Raw genomic sequence first — 18,935 nt, 5'->3', positions numbered from 1 at the left:
AGAAGGCTGATATCAACCCCAAACCTATTACCCCACTTGCCACCACCACAAGGCAAATAGGAAAAGCGAGGCTAAATTGCAGATTTGGAGCATCTTAATAGCCTGGGAATCTTATGAGGCATTGTCCCAGATTATTACCCTCTGCTGGCTATGAAAATTGCGTGGGAGCCCACACCTTTTTTTTATTTATTTAATTCTTTACAAAGAAGTTACACAGTTGCTGCTTATACAACTCCCATCATTGTCGTCTGGTCTCAGGAAGGGGTGAGTCTTATGGGGACAGAAGAGGAAATCCAAGCAATGTCAGTCTATACCAAAATAATATTCAATATAGCAAAAGCAATATAGAAGGGTGCAAGTGCATCCTAAGCCCAGTTCTACCAGTTGGGTTCCTTGCAATATCCAAAGATAAACTGCATTGGCATCCAGCTTGAAATTTCGATTTATTGATAATGCAATTTATTCCACACAATGTTGTGAATAACACGTGTCTTTCTCAATGGTCTTTTGAATTGAAACAGACCCCATTGTGTTTTTTTGCAACCTTGCATGGGATACGCAATTTTGTTTTATGTAGACTTAAAAAGCAGACACTGATCACTTAATGACAAAAACACAACAAATTAAAGCATTAAAGAACAATTCCATTAAATAAGTAGCGGTTTCTATAATGTAAGTGGATGCATTTTCTATCAGTGTTCATGTTGGCAAAGAGAACATTTTAGTAAAGTAGTTTGGAGCCCACACCTCTATAATATAAGCACCTACTCACCGCCTTTTTGGTAGTCTAGGAGTTTTATCATCTTTGCGCCGACGTCCTCTCCTTCAGAAAAAGGGAAGAAAAATAAATACAATGCAATGGCTTGATCATAAAAAAGAGTTCAGATGAAAAGTGACAAACGTATAAGGGTACAACTGAACATCAACTACTGAAATACCAGTCTTTACTGTTACTGGCATTCCAAAAGTGACGTAAATGAGAGCTGAACTGCAGTATCCAAAAATAGTCACTTCAAAGTATACAGTGGCATGTAAAAGTATGGGCACCCTTGGTCAAAATTACTGTTATTGTGAACAGTTACGTACGGTAAATCTTTCTGAAGGTCTTTAGTAGTCAAGTGGGGATTCTGATTTGCCTCTAGCAATCCTACGAGGAGCTCCCACTGAAATTTTGCTTAAACGCTGAATAGGAGGATTTGTGGGTTATGATCTGCACTGCCAGCTCATCCAGAAACAGACAAAATGTGCAATTGAACAGTGAATAAACCACTGTTCAATTGTACATTTTGTCTGTTTCTGGATGAGCTGGCAGCGCGGATCATAACCCACAAATCCTCCTATTCAGCATTTTAGCTACGGTCGCGTGTTGACCGGTGGATCTGCGGCAGCTGACACTATATGCCTATGAATCTTCTACATCAGGTGAGCAGTTACATTACTGGTGAATCTTCCTTTAAATCTTGAGATAAGACACTATCTGCGCTTTTTCTTTCCTACATGGTATATTACTAGTGAAATTTTGCTTGGTCTCCCAGACCTAATCTCGACGTCCACTGTTCCTGTCAACGGCCATTTCTTAAAGGGAACCTGTCACCTGAATTTGGCGGGACTGGTTTTGGGTCATATGGGCGGAGTTTTCGGGTGTTTGATTCACCCTTTCCTTACCTGCTGGCTGCATGCTGGCTGAAATATTGGATTGAAGTTCATTCTCTGTCCTCCGTAGTACACGCCTGCACAAGGCAAGATTGCCTTGCGCAGGCGTGTACTACGGAGGACAGAGAATGAACTTCAATCCAATATTGCAGCCATCATGCAACCAGCGGATAAGGAAAGGGTGAATCAAACACCCAAAAAGTCGTAGTTACTCACCGATAACGGTGTTTCTCGGAGCCCATGACAGCACTACGGAGAGAGGGGATCCGCCCTTCAGGGACAGGAAACCTACAGATAAAAGGGCGGTACCTCTCCCTCGCATCAGTTGGTTTACAGAGCATCGGAGGACCTCCAGGTTAGCTTACAACAGAGAAAAAATCATATTACAACATTTCTTAAAAGAGGAACCCCGTGCCTATACTCATACTATATACACTATATAAATTATATGTAATTAAAGGTGCTCACCGCACACGTGATGGGAGGGAATAAGCGAGTGCTGTCATGGGCTCCGAGAAACACCGTTATCGGTGAGTAACTACGACTTTCTCGGTCTCCCATGACAGCACTACGGAGAGAATTGCAGAGACTAAGCTTAGGGAGGGACCACCGCCTCGAGAACCCTTCGTCCGAAGGTTAAGTCAGACACAGAGGCTAGATTTAATCTATAGTGTCTAAAAAAGGTCGATGGTGATGACCAGGTGGCCGCTTTACAGATTTGCTCTATTGATACCTCTGACCTCTCAGCCCATGAGGTAGCTACTGCTCTTGTGGAATGTGCTCTTATACCATCTGGGATCTCATTCCCCGAGGATGAATATGCCAAGACTATCGCCTCCTTTATCCACCTCGCCAAAGTACCCTTGGATGCCCGAAATCCTTTTCTGGGACCCTGGAAACAGACAAACAGAGAGCCTTCCTTCCTATACTCTCTGGTGGAATCTAAATATTGGATTAGGCACCTTCTGACGTCTAGATTATGGAAGTTCTGCTCTTTCTCATTTTTTGAGTTTGGACAAAAGGATGGCAGGGAGACTTCTTGTGACCTATGGAATTTTGATGCCACTTTTGGCAAATAGGCCGGGTCAGGTCTAAGAGTGACTCTATCATCTAATATTTTAGTGAAGGGTGGATTAGAGGATAAGGCTTGAATGTCACTTATTCTGCGTGCGGATGTTAACGCTACCAAGAGAATAGAGTTTTAATGGGAATCGTCTCTATGGGTTCGAATGGAGGACCCGTTAACGCCGAGAGGACTAAATTTAAGTCCCATGAGGGCACTTTCTGAGCGACTAATGGCTTTGATCTTGTCACCGCCTTAACAAATCTAATTATCCATGGGTTGGCCGCAATATTATGATTATAGAGTGCTCCTAGAGCTGCTATTTGTACTTTAAGAGTACTAACCGACAACCCCTGTTCCAGACCTTTTTGTAGGAACTCCAGTATTTTAGGAATTGAGGGCCCATCTTGGACTTTTACTTTGGAGACGGACAGAAATTTTTTCCAAGTTTTCCCATATATTCTAGTAGTGATGGGTTTTCTACTTTTTAACAACGTGGTGACTAAGTTATCTGAGAAACCCCTTTCTTTTAATAGTCCCCGTTCAAAAGCCAGGCTGTCAAATGTAAGTTCAATTCCTGTGGGTGGAAGATCGGCCCTTGATGTAGAAGGTCTGGTATATCCGGCAGGACCCATGGGTCCGAGACCGAAAGCATCCTCAGCCAGGAGAACCACGTCCTTTTTGGCCAGAACGGGGCTATGAGGATCATTTTCGCTTTGTCCTCTCTGACTTTCCGAATGACTGCCGGGATCAGAATAGTTGGAGGAAAAGCATAAGTTAATTTTTGAGTCCACGGAATCATAAAGGCATCTAGAGCCTGTGGATTCCCTACCGGGTTCAGTGAGCAGAATTTGTTCACCTTTTTGTTTTTGTAAATGGCGAATAGATCTATTGTCGGTGCTCCCCACATTTTTGTGATCTGATCGTAGATGGATTGGTTTAGGGACCACTCGCCTTGTTTTAACAGCGATCGACTCAGGTAATCTGCTCTCTCGTTGTTTGAACCCTGAATGTGTAGCGCAGAGAGGGAGAGTAGATTTTCTTCTGCAAGGTTGAAAATTTTGGCTGAAGAATTCATGAGTGCCTGAGACCTTGTTCCTCCCTGGTGGTTTATATACGCTACAGTCACTTTGTTGTCCGAAAAGATTCGGACATGATGTCCCTGAATATAGGTCAGAAAAGAAAGAAGTGCCTGAATCACTGCCCAAAGTTCTTTTTGGTTTGAGGATGCTGATATTTCCTGAACTGACCAGGTTCCCTGAGCCACTCTGTCCCCCATGTGAGCCCCCCACCCTGTGGGACTCGCATCGGTTGTTATCACCCGAGATATTTGTGTCACCCAAGGAACTCCCTTTGATAAGTTTTGGCTTTCTGCCCACCAACGAAGGGAATGAATAACTGAGGAATTCAGGGTGATTCGACTTTCCAATTTGTCTTTTAGTATTGACTGCCATTCGAGTACGTGCCACTGAAGTTCTCTTGTGTGGAACTGTGCGAAGGGTATCGCTGGTAGGCATGAGGACAGAGAGCCTAGTAGTGACATTGCTCTCCTTAGAGTCATGGAAGGATGGTGAAAGGTTCGCGCTATCATGGCTAATATGTTGTCTTTTTTGGGGTTTGGAAGTCGGCATTCTTGGACTCGGGAGTCTAATGTCAGACCTAGGAACTCCTGTACTTGACAGGGTTCCAACTTTGATTTTTTTAAGTTTATGAGCCACCCCAAATCCGTCAAGATAGTCATTACCCGGTCCCTCTGTTCTTTGCAACTTTGGGCCGAGTTGCTTACGATGAGAAAGTCGTCTAGGTAAGGGACTATTAATATATTTTGTTCCCTTATGTGGGCCATCATTTCCGCTATTACCTTCGTGAATATTCGAGGAGCTATAGAGATTCCGAACGGAAGAGCTCTGTACTGAAAAAATCTTAATTGTCCTTTTATGGGAACTGCCAATCTCAGGAATTTTTGAGACTGATTGTGGATGGGCACATGATAATATGCATCGGTTAGGTCTATCACGACCATGTATCAATTCGGAAACAGGATTTTTATGGTGGACTTTATTGTTTCCATTTTGAATTTGTAATTTTTTACGTATTTGTTCAGGTTTTTTAGATTTATAATGGTCCGAAAGGACCCATCGGGTTTTGGTACTAAAAAAAGAGGGGAGAAAAACCCTTCTCCTACTTTCTGAGGAGGGATTTCTTGAATCACAGATTTTTGCAGTAGGGAAATAATTTCTTTCTCTAAAGCTGCTTGTTCTGCCACTGAAGATCTTATTTTCGTTTCTATGTACTTCCGGGGAGGAAAATAAATAAAATCTATTTTTAGACCGTACTGTATGATGTTTAGAATCCAGGTGTTGTTGTATATTTTCTTCCAGGCGGGAAGGAATGATGTGAGTCTTCCCCCTACCGTAGGCACAATGTCATTTGGAGGGTTTTTTGTCGCGAGAGGTGTTGCCAAAGAGGTAACCTCTATCCCTTCTCCTGCCTTCTTCCCATTTATTCTGCTCCCTGGGGGGTCTGCGGCGGAAAAATCTCCGATTCCGAAAGGACTGCCTGAATGGGGCTGGGCCCAAATTTGGAAACCCCTTCTTTTTGTCTCCTGCTTTTTGGAGGATGTCATCCAGGGTCTCTCCAAACAGAAAATTTCCATCACACGGAATAGAACATAGCTTTAGCTTTGTCTGGAGATCCCCAGGCCAGCTTTTGAGCCATAAGGTTCTTCTAGCTGCGTTGGAGAGAGCAGCGGCCTTAGATGTTAACCGTACGGAGTCTACCGAGGAGTCCGCCAGAAATGCTGCTGCTGCTCTAATTGCAGGGATAGAATCCAGCAATTTATTCCTGGGTAGCACGTCTCTAATTTGACTCTCTAATTGATCAATCCACACCATCAGAGATCTGGAGGTGCAGGTAGCCGCAACAGTAGGCCTCAAGCTACCCCCAGCCGATTCCCATGCCCCTTTAAGAAATGTGTCTGCTTTCTTATCTAAAGGGTCTCTGAGGGTACCCATGTCCTTGAACGGGAGCGCAAATTTTTTCGAGGCTTTTGCCACCGCTACATCCAACTTTGGTGCCTTATCCCAGGAAGTGGATGCGTCATCTTCGAAGGGATACTTCCTTTTAAGCGAGGGCACCGAAGAGTTTCTCATATCTGGTTTTTCCCATTCTTTTTTAATTAGGGATTGGACATTGGGATTTAGAGGAAAGGTTTTCCGTTTTTTTTGTCCCAAGCCACCAAACATTACGTCTTGGGCTGTTTTGTCAGGTTTAGGCTCCTCCACCCCCATAGTAGCCCTAACGGCTCTCACTAAGGCATCCACTTCCTCGAGTGGAAAACAATGTCGGCCTGAATCTTCCTCGGAGGAGGATAGGGAGGAGTCAGAATCGTCCGAATCTGCGTCTTCAGATGAGGATCGGACAGAGTGGGATTGTACTGTTTCCTTTACTTTATCTTTTCCTTTTTTGGAGGAAGATACAGCATTCTGAACCTCAGATCTAATAATATTTTTTAGCTCGGATGCAAAGTCGGGAGTCTCCTCACATAGCACACGCTGGATACATGATTTACAAAGCTTTTTGTCCCAGGCTACTGGTAAAGCTTTGTCACAGATGGGGCAGGATTTGTTTTTCCTTTTCTCCAACTTCTTCTTTCCCTATTAAGGGAGAAGAGGGAGCCCTATTATAATATATACATTCACGAAGATCAACTCACCATTCGGACGTGCAGGCAGGTACCGGTTCTGGAGGGGGTCCTGGGTCTGGAATGGAAGGTTCCCGAGGAGGTGAACTAGTCTTCGCAGCAGACCTGCTGCGCTGTGTAGAACGGCTGCTAGACCCACTCCTAGCGCTCTTAGGGTCTGTCTTCTTATGGTGCTGCTGCCTCGGCTGCAGCTCCTGTGGATCGCTGTCTTCCATGATTTACAGGGAGATGGTGCGACAACTATGTGTGCACCATCTCCCTATTTGTATTTGGCGCCACCTCCAGCGTTCCCCGCACTTCCGGTCCTGCGTCACGTCCTCCAGGGAGAAGAGAAGCTACCGCGCATGCGCGCGGCGATGACCCGGAAGTCCTGCCGCATTTCCGGAGCGGCGGCCATCTTAGTACACCCGGAGCGTGCGCTTATCGGCACAGGAGCTCCGGGTGATCCAGCGCCCCTTCCTCTCATCAGAATCGGCGGCGTTCTCACTCCGCTCACCCTGAAGAACCCCTCGGTTCCAGCGGTGGCGGCTTCGGGAGCCGGACAAGCCGCGGCAGGAGCCTCCTCGCTGCCGGAACTCGACCGCCCAGTCCCGGTCCATCGGTCTTCATAACAGGTACCACCGGAAAGAGGTTCCCTGTTCAGGGACAGGAAACCAACTGATGCGAGGGAGAGGTACCGCCCTTTTATCTGTAGGTTTTCTGTCCCTGAAGGGCGGATCCCCTCTCTCCGTAGTGCTGTCATGGGAGACCGAGAAACTCCGCCCATATGACCCAAAACCAGTCCCGCCAAATTCAGGTGACAGGTTCCCTTTAATTACATTTTGAACTTAGGAAAGGGCAACTTGAAAACGCTTTGCTATCTTCTCTGACGCTAAGGCTACTTTCACACTAGCATCGTACAACGCAATGCGTCGTTTTGGCGAAAAAACGCATCCTGCAAAGTTGTCTGCAGGATGCGTTTTTCCCCATAGACTAACATTAGCGACGCATTGCCACACGTCGCAACCGTCGTGCGATGGTTGCGTCGTGTTGTGGTGGACCGTCGGAACAAAAAAAACATTGCTTGCTTGCAACGTTTTTTTGTACGTCGTGTCCGCCATTTCCGACCGCGCATGCGCGGCCGGAACTCCGCCCCCTCCTCCCCGCAAATCACAATGGGGCAGCGGATGCGTTGTAATAATGCATCCACTGCCCCCGTTGTGCTGCGTTGTCACAGGATGCGTCGGTACGTCGGCCCAACGCACTGCGACGGGCCGACGCTAGTGTGAAAGTAGCCTAACAGATGTCAGTGGATAAATTAAGTGTTAAATTATACAACCATATGACGAACATGCCTGTAACAGGAAAATTGTCCATTCATGTAAAAATGTGATTGGATATATTTTACTGAAGTTGGCTCCAGCTGACTACGGTAATCTGATTAAGACAAAGCAATAATATAATGCTAAGGAGGTGTTCACACGTTGTGGATGCATTTTTCTGAAATTGCAACATAACTGCAGTGTGTCACGGTACAGTAGCAAGATATTCTGGAGCTAGGGGCTCCTTCCCTATTTATAAAGCTAGAGGCGCCTTAGCTATCCCTGCTCTCCAAATTACTTCTGATGGTGAAGACACCGGGGCTATGTGCCTCAACCCCTTAGTGACAGAGCCAATATGGTACTTAATGACCAGGCCAATTTTTGCAATTCTGACCACTGTCACTTTATGAGGTTATAACTCTGGAACGCTTCAACGGATCCCGCTGATTCTGAGACTGTTTTTTCGCGACATATTGTACTTCATGTTAGTGGTAACGTTTCTTCGATATTACTTGCGATTATTTATGAAAAAAACGGAAATATGGCGAAAATTTTTAAAATTTTGCAATTTTCAAACTTTGTATTTTTATGCCCTTAAATCAGAGACATATGTCACGAAAAATAGTTAATAAATAACATTTTCCACATGTCTACTTTACATCAGCACAATTTTGGAAACAACATTTTTTTTTGTTAGGGAGTTATAAGGGTTAAAAGTTGACCAGCAATTTCTCATTTTTACAACACCATTTTTTTTTAGGGACCACATCACATTTGAAGTCATTTTGAGGGGTCTATATGATAGAAAATAATAAAGTGTGACACCATTCTAAAAACTACACCCCTCAAGGTTCTCAAAACCACATTCAAGAAGTTTATTAACCCTTTACGTGCTTCACAGGAACTGAAACAATGTGGAAGGAAAAAAATGAACATTTAACTTTTTTTTGCAAACATCTTAATTCAGAACCATTTTTTTTATTTTCACAAGTGTAAAAACAGAAATGTAACCATAAATGTTGTTATGCAATTTCTCCTGAATACGCCAATACCCCATATGTGGGGGTAAACCACTGTTAGGGCGCACCGCAGAGCTTGGAAGAGAAGGAGCGCCGTTTGACTTTTTCAATGCAGAATTGGCTGGAATCGAGATTGGACGCTATGTCGCGTTTGGAGAGCCCCTGATGTGCCTAAACAGTGGAAACTCCCCACAAGTGACACCATTTTGGAAACTAGACCCCTTAAGGAACATATCTAGATGTGTGGTGAGCACTGTGAACCCCCATGTGCTTCACAGAAGTTTATAATGTAGAGCCGTGAAGAAAAAAAAAAAAAAATCGCATTTTTTCTACAAAAATGATCTTTTTGCCCACAAATTTTTATTTTCACAAGGGTAACAGGAGAAATTAGACCACAAAAGTTGTTGTGCAATTTCTCCTGAGTACGCTGATACCCAATATGTGGGGGTAAACCAGTGTTAGGGCGCACCGCAGAGCTTGGAAGAGAAGGAGTGCCGTTTTACTTTTTCAATGTAGAATTGGCTGGAATTGAGATTGGACGCCATGTCGCGTTTGGAGAGCCCCTGATGTGCCTAAACAGTGGAAACCCCCCACAAGTGACACCATTTTGGAAACTAGACCCCTTAAGGAACTTATCTAGATGTGTGGCGAGCACTTTGAACCCCCATGTGCTTCACAGAAGTTTATAACGTAGAGCCGTGAAAATAAAAAATCGCTTTTGTTTACACAAAAATGATCTTTTCGCCCACAAATTCTTATTTTCACAAGGGTAACAGGAGAAATTAGACCACTAAAGTTGTTGTGCAATTTCTCCTGAGTACGTCGATACCCAATATGTGGGGGTAAACCACTGTTTGGGCGCACCGCAGAGCTTGGAAGAGAAAGAGTGCCGTTTTACTTTTTCAATGTAGAATTGGCTGGAATTGAGATTGGACGCCATGTCGCGTTTGGAGAGCCCCTGATGTGCCTAAACAGTAGAAATCCCCCACAAGTGACCCCATTTTGGAAACTATACCCCCCATGGAACTTATCTAGATGTGTGGTGAGAACCTTGAATGCCCAAGTGCTTCACAGAAGTTTATAATGCAGAGTCGTGAAAATAAAAAATATTTTTTTTTTCCACAAAAAAGATTTTTTTAGCCCCCAAGTTTTTATTTTCACAAGGGTAACAAGAGAAATTGGACCCCAAAAGTTGTTGTCCAATTTGTCCTGAGTATGCTGGTACCCCATATGTGGGGGTAAACCACTGTTTGGGCGCACGGCAGAGCTCGGAAGGAAGGAGCGCCGTTTTGGAATGCAGACTTTGATAGAATGGTCTGCGGGTATTATGTTGCGTTTGCAGAGCCCCTGATGTACCTAAGCAGTAGAAACCCTCCACAAGTGACCCCATTTTGGAAACTAGACCCCCTAAGGAACTTATGTAGATGTGTGGTGAGAACTTTGAATGCCCAAGTGCTTCACAGAAGTTTAGAATGCAGAGTCGTGAAAATAAAAAATATTTTTTTTTCCACAAAAAAGATATTGTAGCCCCCAAGTTTTTATTTTCACAAGGGTAACAGGAGAAATTGGACCACTAAAGTTGTTGTCCAATTTATCCTGAGTATGCTGATGCCCCATATGTGGGGGTAAACCACTGTTTGGGCGCACGGCAGAGCTCGGAAGGGAAGGAGCGCCATTTTGGAATGCAGACTTAGATACAATAGTCTGTGGGCGTTATGTTGCGTTTGTAGAGCCCCTGATGTACCTAAACAGTAGTAACCCCCCACAAGTGACCCCGTTTTGGAAACTAGACCCCCCAAGGAACTTATATAGATGTGTGGTGAGAACTTTGAATGCCCAAGTGCTTCACAGAAGTTTATAATGCAGAGTCATAAAAAAATATATATATTTTTCCACAAAAAAAGATTTTGTAGCCCCCAAGTTTTTATTTTCACAAGGGTAACAAGAGAAATTGGACCCCAGAAGTTGTTGTCCAATTTATCCCGAGTACGCTGATGCCCCATATGTGGGGGTAACCCACTGTTTGGGCGCACGGCAGAGCTCAGAAGGGAGGGAGCACCATTTGACTTTTTGAGCCCAAAATTGGCTGTCGTGTTTGGAGACCCCCTGATGTACCTAAACAGTGGAAACCCCCCAATTCTAGCTCCAACCCTAACCCCAACACACCCCTAACCCTAATCCCAACCTGATCCATAATCCTAATCACTAACCCTAACCATAATCACAACCCTTACCCCAAAACAACCCTAATGTCAACCCTAACCATAACCCTAATCAAAACCCTAAATCCAACACACCCCTAATCCTAATCTCAACCCTAACCTCAAACCTAACCCTAATCCCAATATACCCCTAATCACAACCCTAACCTTAACCCTAATCCCAAACCTAACCCTAATCCCAAGCATAACCCTAATGCCAACCCTAACCCTAATACCAACCCTAATCCAAACCCTAACCCTAATCCCAACTCTAACCCTAACTTTAGCCCCAACCCTAGCCCTAACTTTAGCCCCAACCCTAACCCTAAGGCTACTTTCATACTTGCGTCGTTTGGCATTCCGTCGCAATCCGTCGTTTTGGACAAGAAACGGATCCTGCAAATGTGCCCGCAGGATGCGTTTTTTGCCCATAGACTTGCATTGCCGACGGATCGTGACGGATGGCCACACGTCGCGTCCGTCGTGCACTGGATCAGTTGTGTTTTGGCGGACCGTCGGCACAAAAAAACGTTCAATGAAACATTTTTTTGTACGTCGCATCCGCCATTTCTGACCGCGCATGCGTGGCCGTAACTCCGCCCCCTCCTCCCCAGGACATAGATTGGGCAGCGGATGCGTTGAAAAACTACAGCTGCTGCCCACGTTGTGCACAATTTTCACAACGTGAGTCGGTATGTCGGGCCGACGCATTGCGACGGCCCCGTACCGACGTAAGTGTGAAAAAAGCCTAACCCTAAATTTAGCCCCAACCCCAACCCTAAATTTAGCCCCAACCCTAACCCTAAATTTAGCCCCAACCCTAGCCCTAACCCTAATTTTAGCCCCAACTGCTGTTCTCCTGCCGGCCGGCAGATGGAGACAGATGGCGGGCGCACTGCGCATGCGCCCGCCATTCTCTTCTGCCGGCGGCCAGGAGGAGCAGCAAGAGGATCCAGGGACACAGGTGAGTATGCTAGGGTCCCCGAATCCCCCTATTTCTCTGTCCTCTGATGTGCGATCACATCAGAGGACAGAGAATTACACTTTACTTTTTTTTTTTTTTGCGGTCGCCGGTAAACAGTTAATTACCGGCGATCGCAAAACAGGGGTCGGTAAAACCGACCCCGATCATGCTCTTTGGGGTCTCGGCTACCCCCAGCAGCCGAGACCCAAAAGATTCTCGCGGGGCCGGCCGGCGGGCGCACTGCGCATGCGCCCGCCATTTTGAAGATGGCGGCGCCCACCGGGAGACACAAGGAGCATCGGGGGAGATAGGTGAGTATTGGGGGGCCACCTGGGACCCCTTTTCTCTGTCCTCCGATGTGCGATCACATCGGAGGACAGAGAAATTAAAAAGAGATTGCGTTTTTTTTTTTGCGATCGCCGGTAAACGGTTAATTACCGGCGATCGCAAATGCGGGGTGGGTTAAAAACCCCCCGAATCATGTTCTCTGGGGTCTCTGCTACCCTCGGCAGCCGAGACCCCGGAGAAAATCCGACTCTGGGGGGCGCTATTCACTTTTTCCACAGCGTCGTTAATTAACGGCGCTGTGGTTTAAGTACCCTTAGCGGCCGCCATTAAAAGGCGTATCGGCGGTCGCTAAGGGGTTAATGAGCTCCTGAATCAGCCCTTATCTGCCCATCCCAGGGAAGTTGGGAGTTATTGTGTATATGAATACACAAAACCAGACAAACATGGCAAGACGTACAGGGATGGTTGAAATCATACAAATATGCACTCACAAACAACATGGTGGAAGCCCGGGAAATAAAGGGAGGAAAAACAAGGAAGAAGAGGATGAGGTTATTCACAGACAAATCACCATGCAACAGTCTCCTGAAAAACACTTCAAAACCCTTCCACAGACAACCAACACCTCCAACCAGGCAGTATAGAACTAACTCTGCAATGCCTGCTTGCCAGAGAAGAGTACCGTATTTTTCATACTCTAAGACGCACTTTTTTTATTCCAAATTTTTGGAATATATACACTGTATTTTCTGGCGTATAAGACTACTTTTTAACCCCTGAAAATCGGGTGTCGTCTTATACACCAGGTGTCATCTTATGGGGCAGATGCGGAGTAATCTGCGGTCGCCGCATATTGTGGGGGAGCGGTCCCAATGACGAGGTGAGGGGGCGCCTCACCGGGAAGGTGTAAGTGAAGCAGAGGCAGAGAAGGAGATAATAGGATACAAGGGCGAGCCAGATGAGTGAAAGAGGAGTGTTTTTCTAGACACAGCATCGCTCTCTCTCTTTTTTGCATACTCCTGGCATCCCAGACGCTGACAGTTTGCTTCACTTACACCTTCCTCGTCATCGGGACCACTCCCCCCCACTATATACGTCGACCGCAGATTGCTCCGCACCCACCCTATAAGACGACAAACGGCATATAAGACAACTCCCAACTTTTGAGAAGATCTTATATTTTAACTGGAAATGTTGGAGGTCGTCTTCTACGCCCAGTCGTCTTATACGCCGGAAAATACGGTGTATATATATATATATATATATATATATATATATATATATATATATATATATATATATACATATATACATACACACACACACGCATATATACTGTATATATACACATATACACCAGGATGATGGATATTAGTACAGAATTGGGGAACATTACCCCTAAGAGAGTGGCAGCAGCAGATTCACGCACCCCCCTCCCACACACACACACACACACACACACGCATAACAGTGCGTCATTACATTTTATGCTTCAATTTTCTTTATTCTATTTTCCTCCTCTAAAACCTAGGTGCATCGTTTGGTCCCAAAAATACGGTGTATATATAGCAGAGGAGAGTGGCAAACGCTGAACAGCTGAGAGCATCAAAGCAGAAAAGCCTCCAGGAGCTCTCCTCAGAACAAAAAATCCTTACACTGCAACGTTTATATGAGGTTCAAGTGCTTCTAATCAGTGCAGGGGTTTGAGAAATTAGACCACAAGGTATTCTGGCTCCTTTCTGTAGTGCTAAACTGGGGACAGTGTTTTTGTTTTATTACATTGTGGGACAAAAAAAGTACTTTTCATCAGGGCTGTGGAGTCGGAGTCGTGGAGTCGGTAGAAATGTACTGACTCCAGCTTTAAAAAAAAATGTATTAATATTTCATAATTGAACTTTCATATGAATTTTATAAATGTTACTCAAATATATATCTTCTATCAAACTATGAACAACAGTGATAAGCAGTTCTGCTGGAGATAGAGACATTTCTTACTTCTTGTGTGTCACTGTTCTCCAGTGCCCTAAAGGTATAGTTACACTAAACGACTTACCAACGATCACGACCAGCGATACGACCTGGCCGTGATCGTTGGTAAGTCGTTGTGTGGTCGCTGGGGAGCTGTCACACAGACAGCTCTCTCCAGCGACCAACGATCAGGGAACGACTTCGGCATAGTTGAAACGGTCTTCAACGATGCCGGAGTCCCCCTGCAGCTTCCGGGTAACCAGGGTAAACATCGGGTTACTAAGTGCAGGGCCGCGCTTAGTAACCCGATATTTACCCTGGTTACCATTGTAAAACTAAAAAAAAAAAAAAAAAAAACACTACATACTCACATTCTGATGTCTGTCACGTCCCCCGCCGGCGTCCACAGGATTGAAACTGCTTTCGGCAAGAGCGCTGCTAATGCACGCGCTGCTGCCGAGAGCTTCCCTACACTGTGTCAGCGCCGGCAGTAACAGCGGTGACGTCACCGCTGTGCTCGGCTTTACGGCCGGCGCTGATACAGTGGACGCCAGGGGACATGACAGACATCAGAATGTGAGAATGTAGTGTTTTGTTTTTTTTAACTTTTACAATGGTAACCAGGGTAAATATCGGGCTACTAAGTGCGGCCCTGCGCTTGGAACCTGATATTTACCCTGGTTACAAGTGAACACATCGCTGGATCGGCGTCACACACGCCGATCCAGCGATGACAGCGGGTGATCAGCAACCAAAAAATGGTCCTGATCATTCCCCAACGACCAACGATCTCCCAGCAGGGGCCTGATCGTTGGTCGTTGTCACACATAACGAGATCGTTAGCGGGATCGTTGCTACATCACCAAAAGCTCAGGAAGGATATAATGGAACTAGAGAGAGTACAAAGGAGGGCAACAAAATTAATAAAGGGGATGGGAGAACTACAATACCCAGATAGATTAGCGAAATTAGGATTAGAAAAAAGACGACTGAGGGGCGATCTAATAACCATGTATAAGTATATTAGGGGACAATACAAATATCTCGCTGAGGATCTGTTTATACCAAGGAAGGTGACGGGCACAAGGGGGCATTCTTTGCGTCTGGAGGAGAGAAGGTTTTTCCACCAACATAGAAGAGGATTCTTTACTGTTAGGGCAGTGAGAATCTGGAATTGCTTGCCTGAGGAGGTGGTGATGGCGAACTCAGTCGAGGGGTTCAAGAGAGGCCTGGATGTCTTCCTGGAGCAGAACAATATTGTATCATACAATTATTAGGTTCTGTAGAAGGACATAGATCTGGGGATTTATTATGATGGAATATAGGCTGAACTGGATGGACAAATGTCTTTTTTCGGCCTTACTAACTATGTTACTATGTTAATATGTGTGACGGTACCTTTATCTAATCTTATACTTGGTTAACCTCATGCTGCCCCAACCCCCCTACTTACAATGTATGAAACTGAAAGTGAAAATGAAAATCAAAGAACACAGCCAGTACATTTCAGCAGAATTTTTCATGTGCACTAAAAGAAATTGAGAAATTTGACCGTTCATCAAAAATAACAGTGCAACAAGTGATTCCTCTGTATCCTGACATGGTCAGAGATGTTGCCCGAGTGGTTACTGCTTTGCCACCAACCCAAGTTAGTGTAGAGAGGTTGTTCTCTGCTCTCAAAATAATTAGATCAGATTTGAGGGCATCCATGAAGGACGATCTGACAGAGGCAATACTTTTTCTGAGGACAAATTTATAGATTTATTCTTATTAACTGCATAACAGTGTTTATTGCATATTTACTTACAAGAGTTTAGAAAAGTTTATAAAAGTTATTTGCTATATTCTATTTGTATTCTAATAAATATAGTTTTTGCTCTTAGTGGTCTGATTACTTACAGTTAGGTCCATATATATTTGGACAGAGACAACATTTTTCTAATTTTGGTTATAGACATTACCACAATGAATTTTAAACAAAATAATTCAGATGCAGTTGAAGTTCAGACTTTCAGCTTTCATTTGAGGGTATCCACATTAAAATTGGATGAAGGTTTTAGGAGTTTCAGCTCCTTAACATGTGCCACCCTGTTTTTAAAGGGACCAAAAGTAATTGGACAATTGACGCCAAGGCTATTTCATGGACAGGTGTGGGCAATCCATTCGTTATGTCATTCTCAATAAAGCAGATAAAAGTCCTGGAATTGATTTGAGGTGTGCTGCTTGCATTCGGAAGGTTTTGCTGTGAAGTAAACTTGCGGTCAAAGGAGCTCTCTATGCAGGTGAAACAAGCCATCCTTAAGCTGCCAAAACAGAAAAAACCCATCTGAGAAATTGTTAAAATATTAGGAGTGGCAAAATCTACAGTTTGGTACATCCTGAGAAAGAAAGAAAGCACTGGTGAACTCATCAATGCAAAAAGACCTGGGCGCCCACGGAAGACAACAGTGGTGGATGATCGCAGAATAATCTCCATAGTGAAGAGAAACCCCTTCACAACAGCCAACCAAGTGACCAACACTCTCCAGGAGGTAGGCGTATCAATATCCAAATCTACCATAAAGAGAAGACTGCATGAAAGTAAATACAGAGGGTTCACTGCACGGTGCAAGCCACTCATAAGCATCAAGAATAAAAAGGCTAGACTAGACTTTGCTAAAAACATCTAAAAAAGTCAGCACAGTTCTGGAATAACATTCTTTGGACAGATGTAACCAAGATCAACCTCCACCAGAATGATGGAAAGAGAAAAGTATGGCGAAGGCGAGGTACAGCTCATGATCCAAAGCATACCACATCATCTGTAAAACACGGCGGAGGCAGTGTGATGGCTTGGGCATGCATGGCTGCCAGTGGCACTGGGTCACTAGTGATTATTAATGATGTGATACAGGACAGAAGCAGACGAATTAATTCTGAGGTATTCAGAGCCATACTGTGTGCTCAGATCCAGCCAAATGCAGCCAAACTGATTGGTCGTCATTTCATACTACAGATGGACAATGACCCAAAACATAAAGTCAAAGCAACCCAGGAGTTTATTAAAGCAAAGAAGTGGAATATTCTTGAATGGCCAAGTCAGTCACCTGATCTCAACCCAATTGAGAATGCATTTCACTTGTTAAAGACTAAACTTCAGACAGAAAGGCCCACACAAACAAACAGAAACTGAAAACCACCGCAGTGAAGACCTGGCAGAGCATCAAAAAGGAGGAAACACAGTGTCTGGTGATGTCCATGAGTTCAAGACTTCAGGCAGTCATTGCCAAGAAAGGGTTTTCAACCAAGTACTAAAAATTAACATTTTATTTAACATTTTTGAATCTGTCCAATTACTTTTGGTCCCTTTAAAAACAGGGTGGCACATGTTAAGGAGCTGAAACTCCTAAACCCTTCATCCAACTTTAATGTGGATACCCTCAAATGAAAGCTGAAAGTCTGAACTTCAACTGCACCTGAATTGTTTTGTTTAAAATTCATTGTGGTAATGTCTATAACCAAAATTAGAAAATTGTTGTCTCTGTCCAAATATATATGGACCTAACTGTATATGATGGTTAGAAACTGAATAAGCACGATGTTAATATTTGACAACAGTAAATTTATTGTTACGAATTGGGCATTTATGAAGGAGTCGGAGTCGGAACTTGATAAAATCCAGGAGTCAGTCGCAACTGTGGCTTACCGACTCCACAGCCCTGCTTTTCATAACGAGATATAGTAAGAACAATGTGTTGTGCTTTCAGGTGCACTGAAGTAGGTCTCATACCTCAAAAGATAGCGAGTAGTAATGTTTAAAGGGATATTCTCATGAATTAATTAGACAGAATGGGAATGAGCAATTTTGGAATTGACCTTTTTTTTCTTATATCTGTTCTCATTCTTATGGAATCGTAGCTTTTACCTTACAGATTATACAGCTTTTCACATAAGGTTTGATCACATGGAATAAAATGAAGTGACCTAGACCATGGTACTTTTAAAAACTAACAGTTTATTAGAAAATTATTATAATATAAAAACAGAGTATGACTAATAAAGAAGAAGGTACTGGACCATGTAAATGAGGGACAAAAAAGCCATAGGCTACACCCAAATAGTGGGCCAACACAACATACAGGCATAATAAATACACCAATGAAAAATATTCCATATGTACATAATAACCTGTGGTGAGAAAACCATCTACTCAAAGTGAGCTCATATTATCCATGCTATTCAGAGGTAGGCTACACTCATCCTCTAATGTGGCACATGATTATCTGCAACAGGCACTGTGTATTGTACTAGGGTGGGTAAATTACCTTAAAGTCAGCCACATGGGTAAATGCCTCTGCGTCCTTCTGCCCCAGTACAATACACAGTGCCTGTTGCAGATAATCATGTGCCACATTAGAGGATGAGTGTAGCCTACCTCTGAATAGCATGGATAATATGAGCTCACTTTGAGTAGATGGTTTTCTCACTACAGGTTATTATGTACATATGGAATATTTTTCATTGGTGTATTTATTATGCCTGTATGTTGTGTTGGCCCACTATTTGGGTGTAGCCTATGGCTTTTTTGTCCCTCGTTTACATGGTCCAGTACCTTCTTCTTTATTAGTCATACTCTGTTTTTATATTATAATCATTTTCTAATAAACTGTTAGTTTTTAAAAGTACCATGGTCTAGGTCACTTCATTTTATTCCATGTGATCAAACCTTATGTGATATAGTAGCTGTTATGGTACCAAGTCCCCCAGTTGGGAAGGACATTGATAGAATAATATTG

At 44.0% G+C, this 18,935-nt stretch overlaps 1 protein-coding gene across 1 annotated transcript in view; it reads right to left on the bottom strand.

The window, feature by feature from the left end:
• Positions 1 to 18,935, bottom strand: part of LOC138665458 (E3 ubiquitin-protein ligase ZFP91-like) — a 123,117-nt gene that overhangs the window by 19,746 nt on the left and 84,436 nt on the right. Inside the window, exon 8 of the mRNA XM_069752966.1 lies at positions 773 to 823. Within this exon, the coding sequence (XP_069609067.1) occupies positions 773 to 823 (51 nt within the window). The remainder of the gene's footprint in view (positions 1 to 772; positions 824 to 18,935) is intronic.

The sequence above is a fragment of the Ranitomeya imitator genome, chromosome 2 (assembly GCF_032444005.1).
Source record: "Ranitomeya imitator isolate aRanImi1 chromosome 2, aRanImi1.pri, whole genome shotgun sequence".
Classification (NCBI taxonomy): Eukaryota; Metazoa; Chordata; class Amphibia; order Anura; family Dendrobatidae; genus Ranitomeya; species Ranitomeya imitator.
Note: the sequence above shows the minus strand (reverse complement) of the source record. Positions and strands in the feature narration are given on the sequence as shown.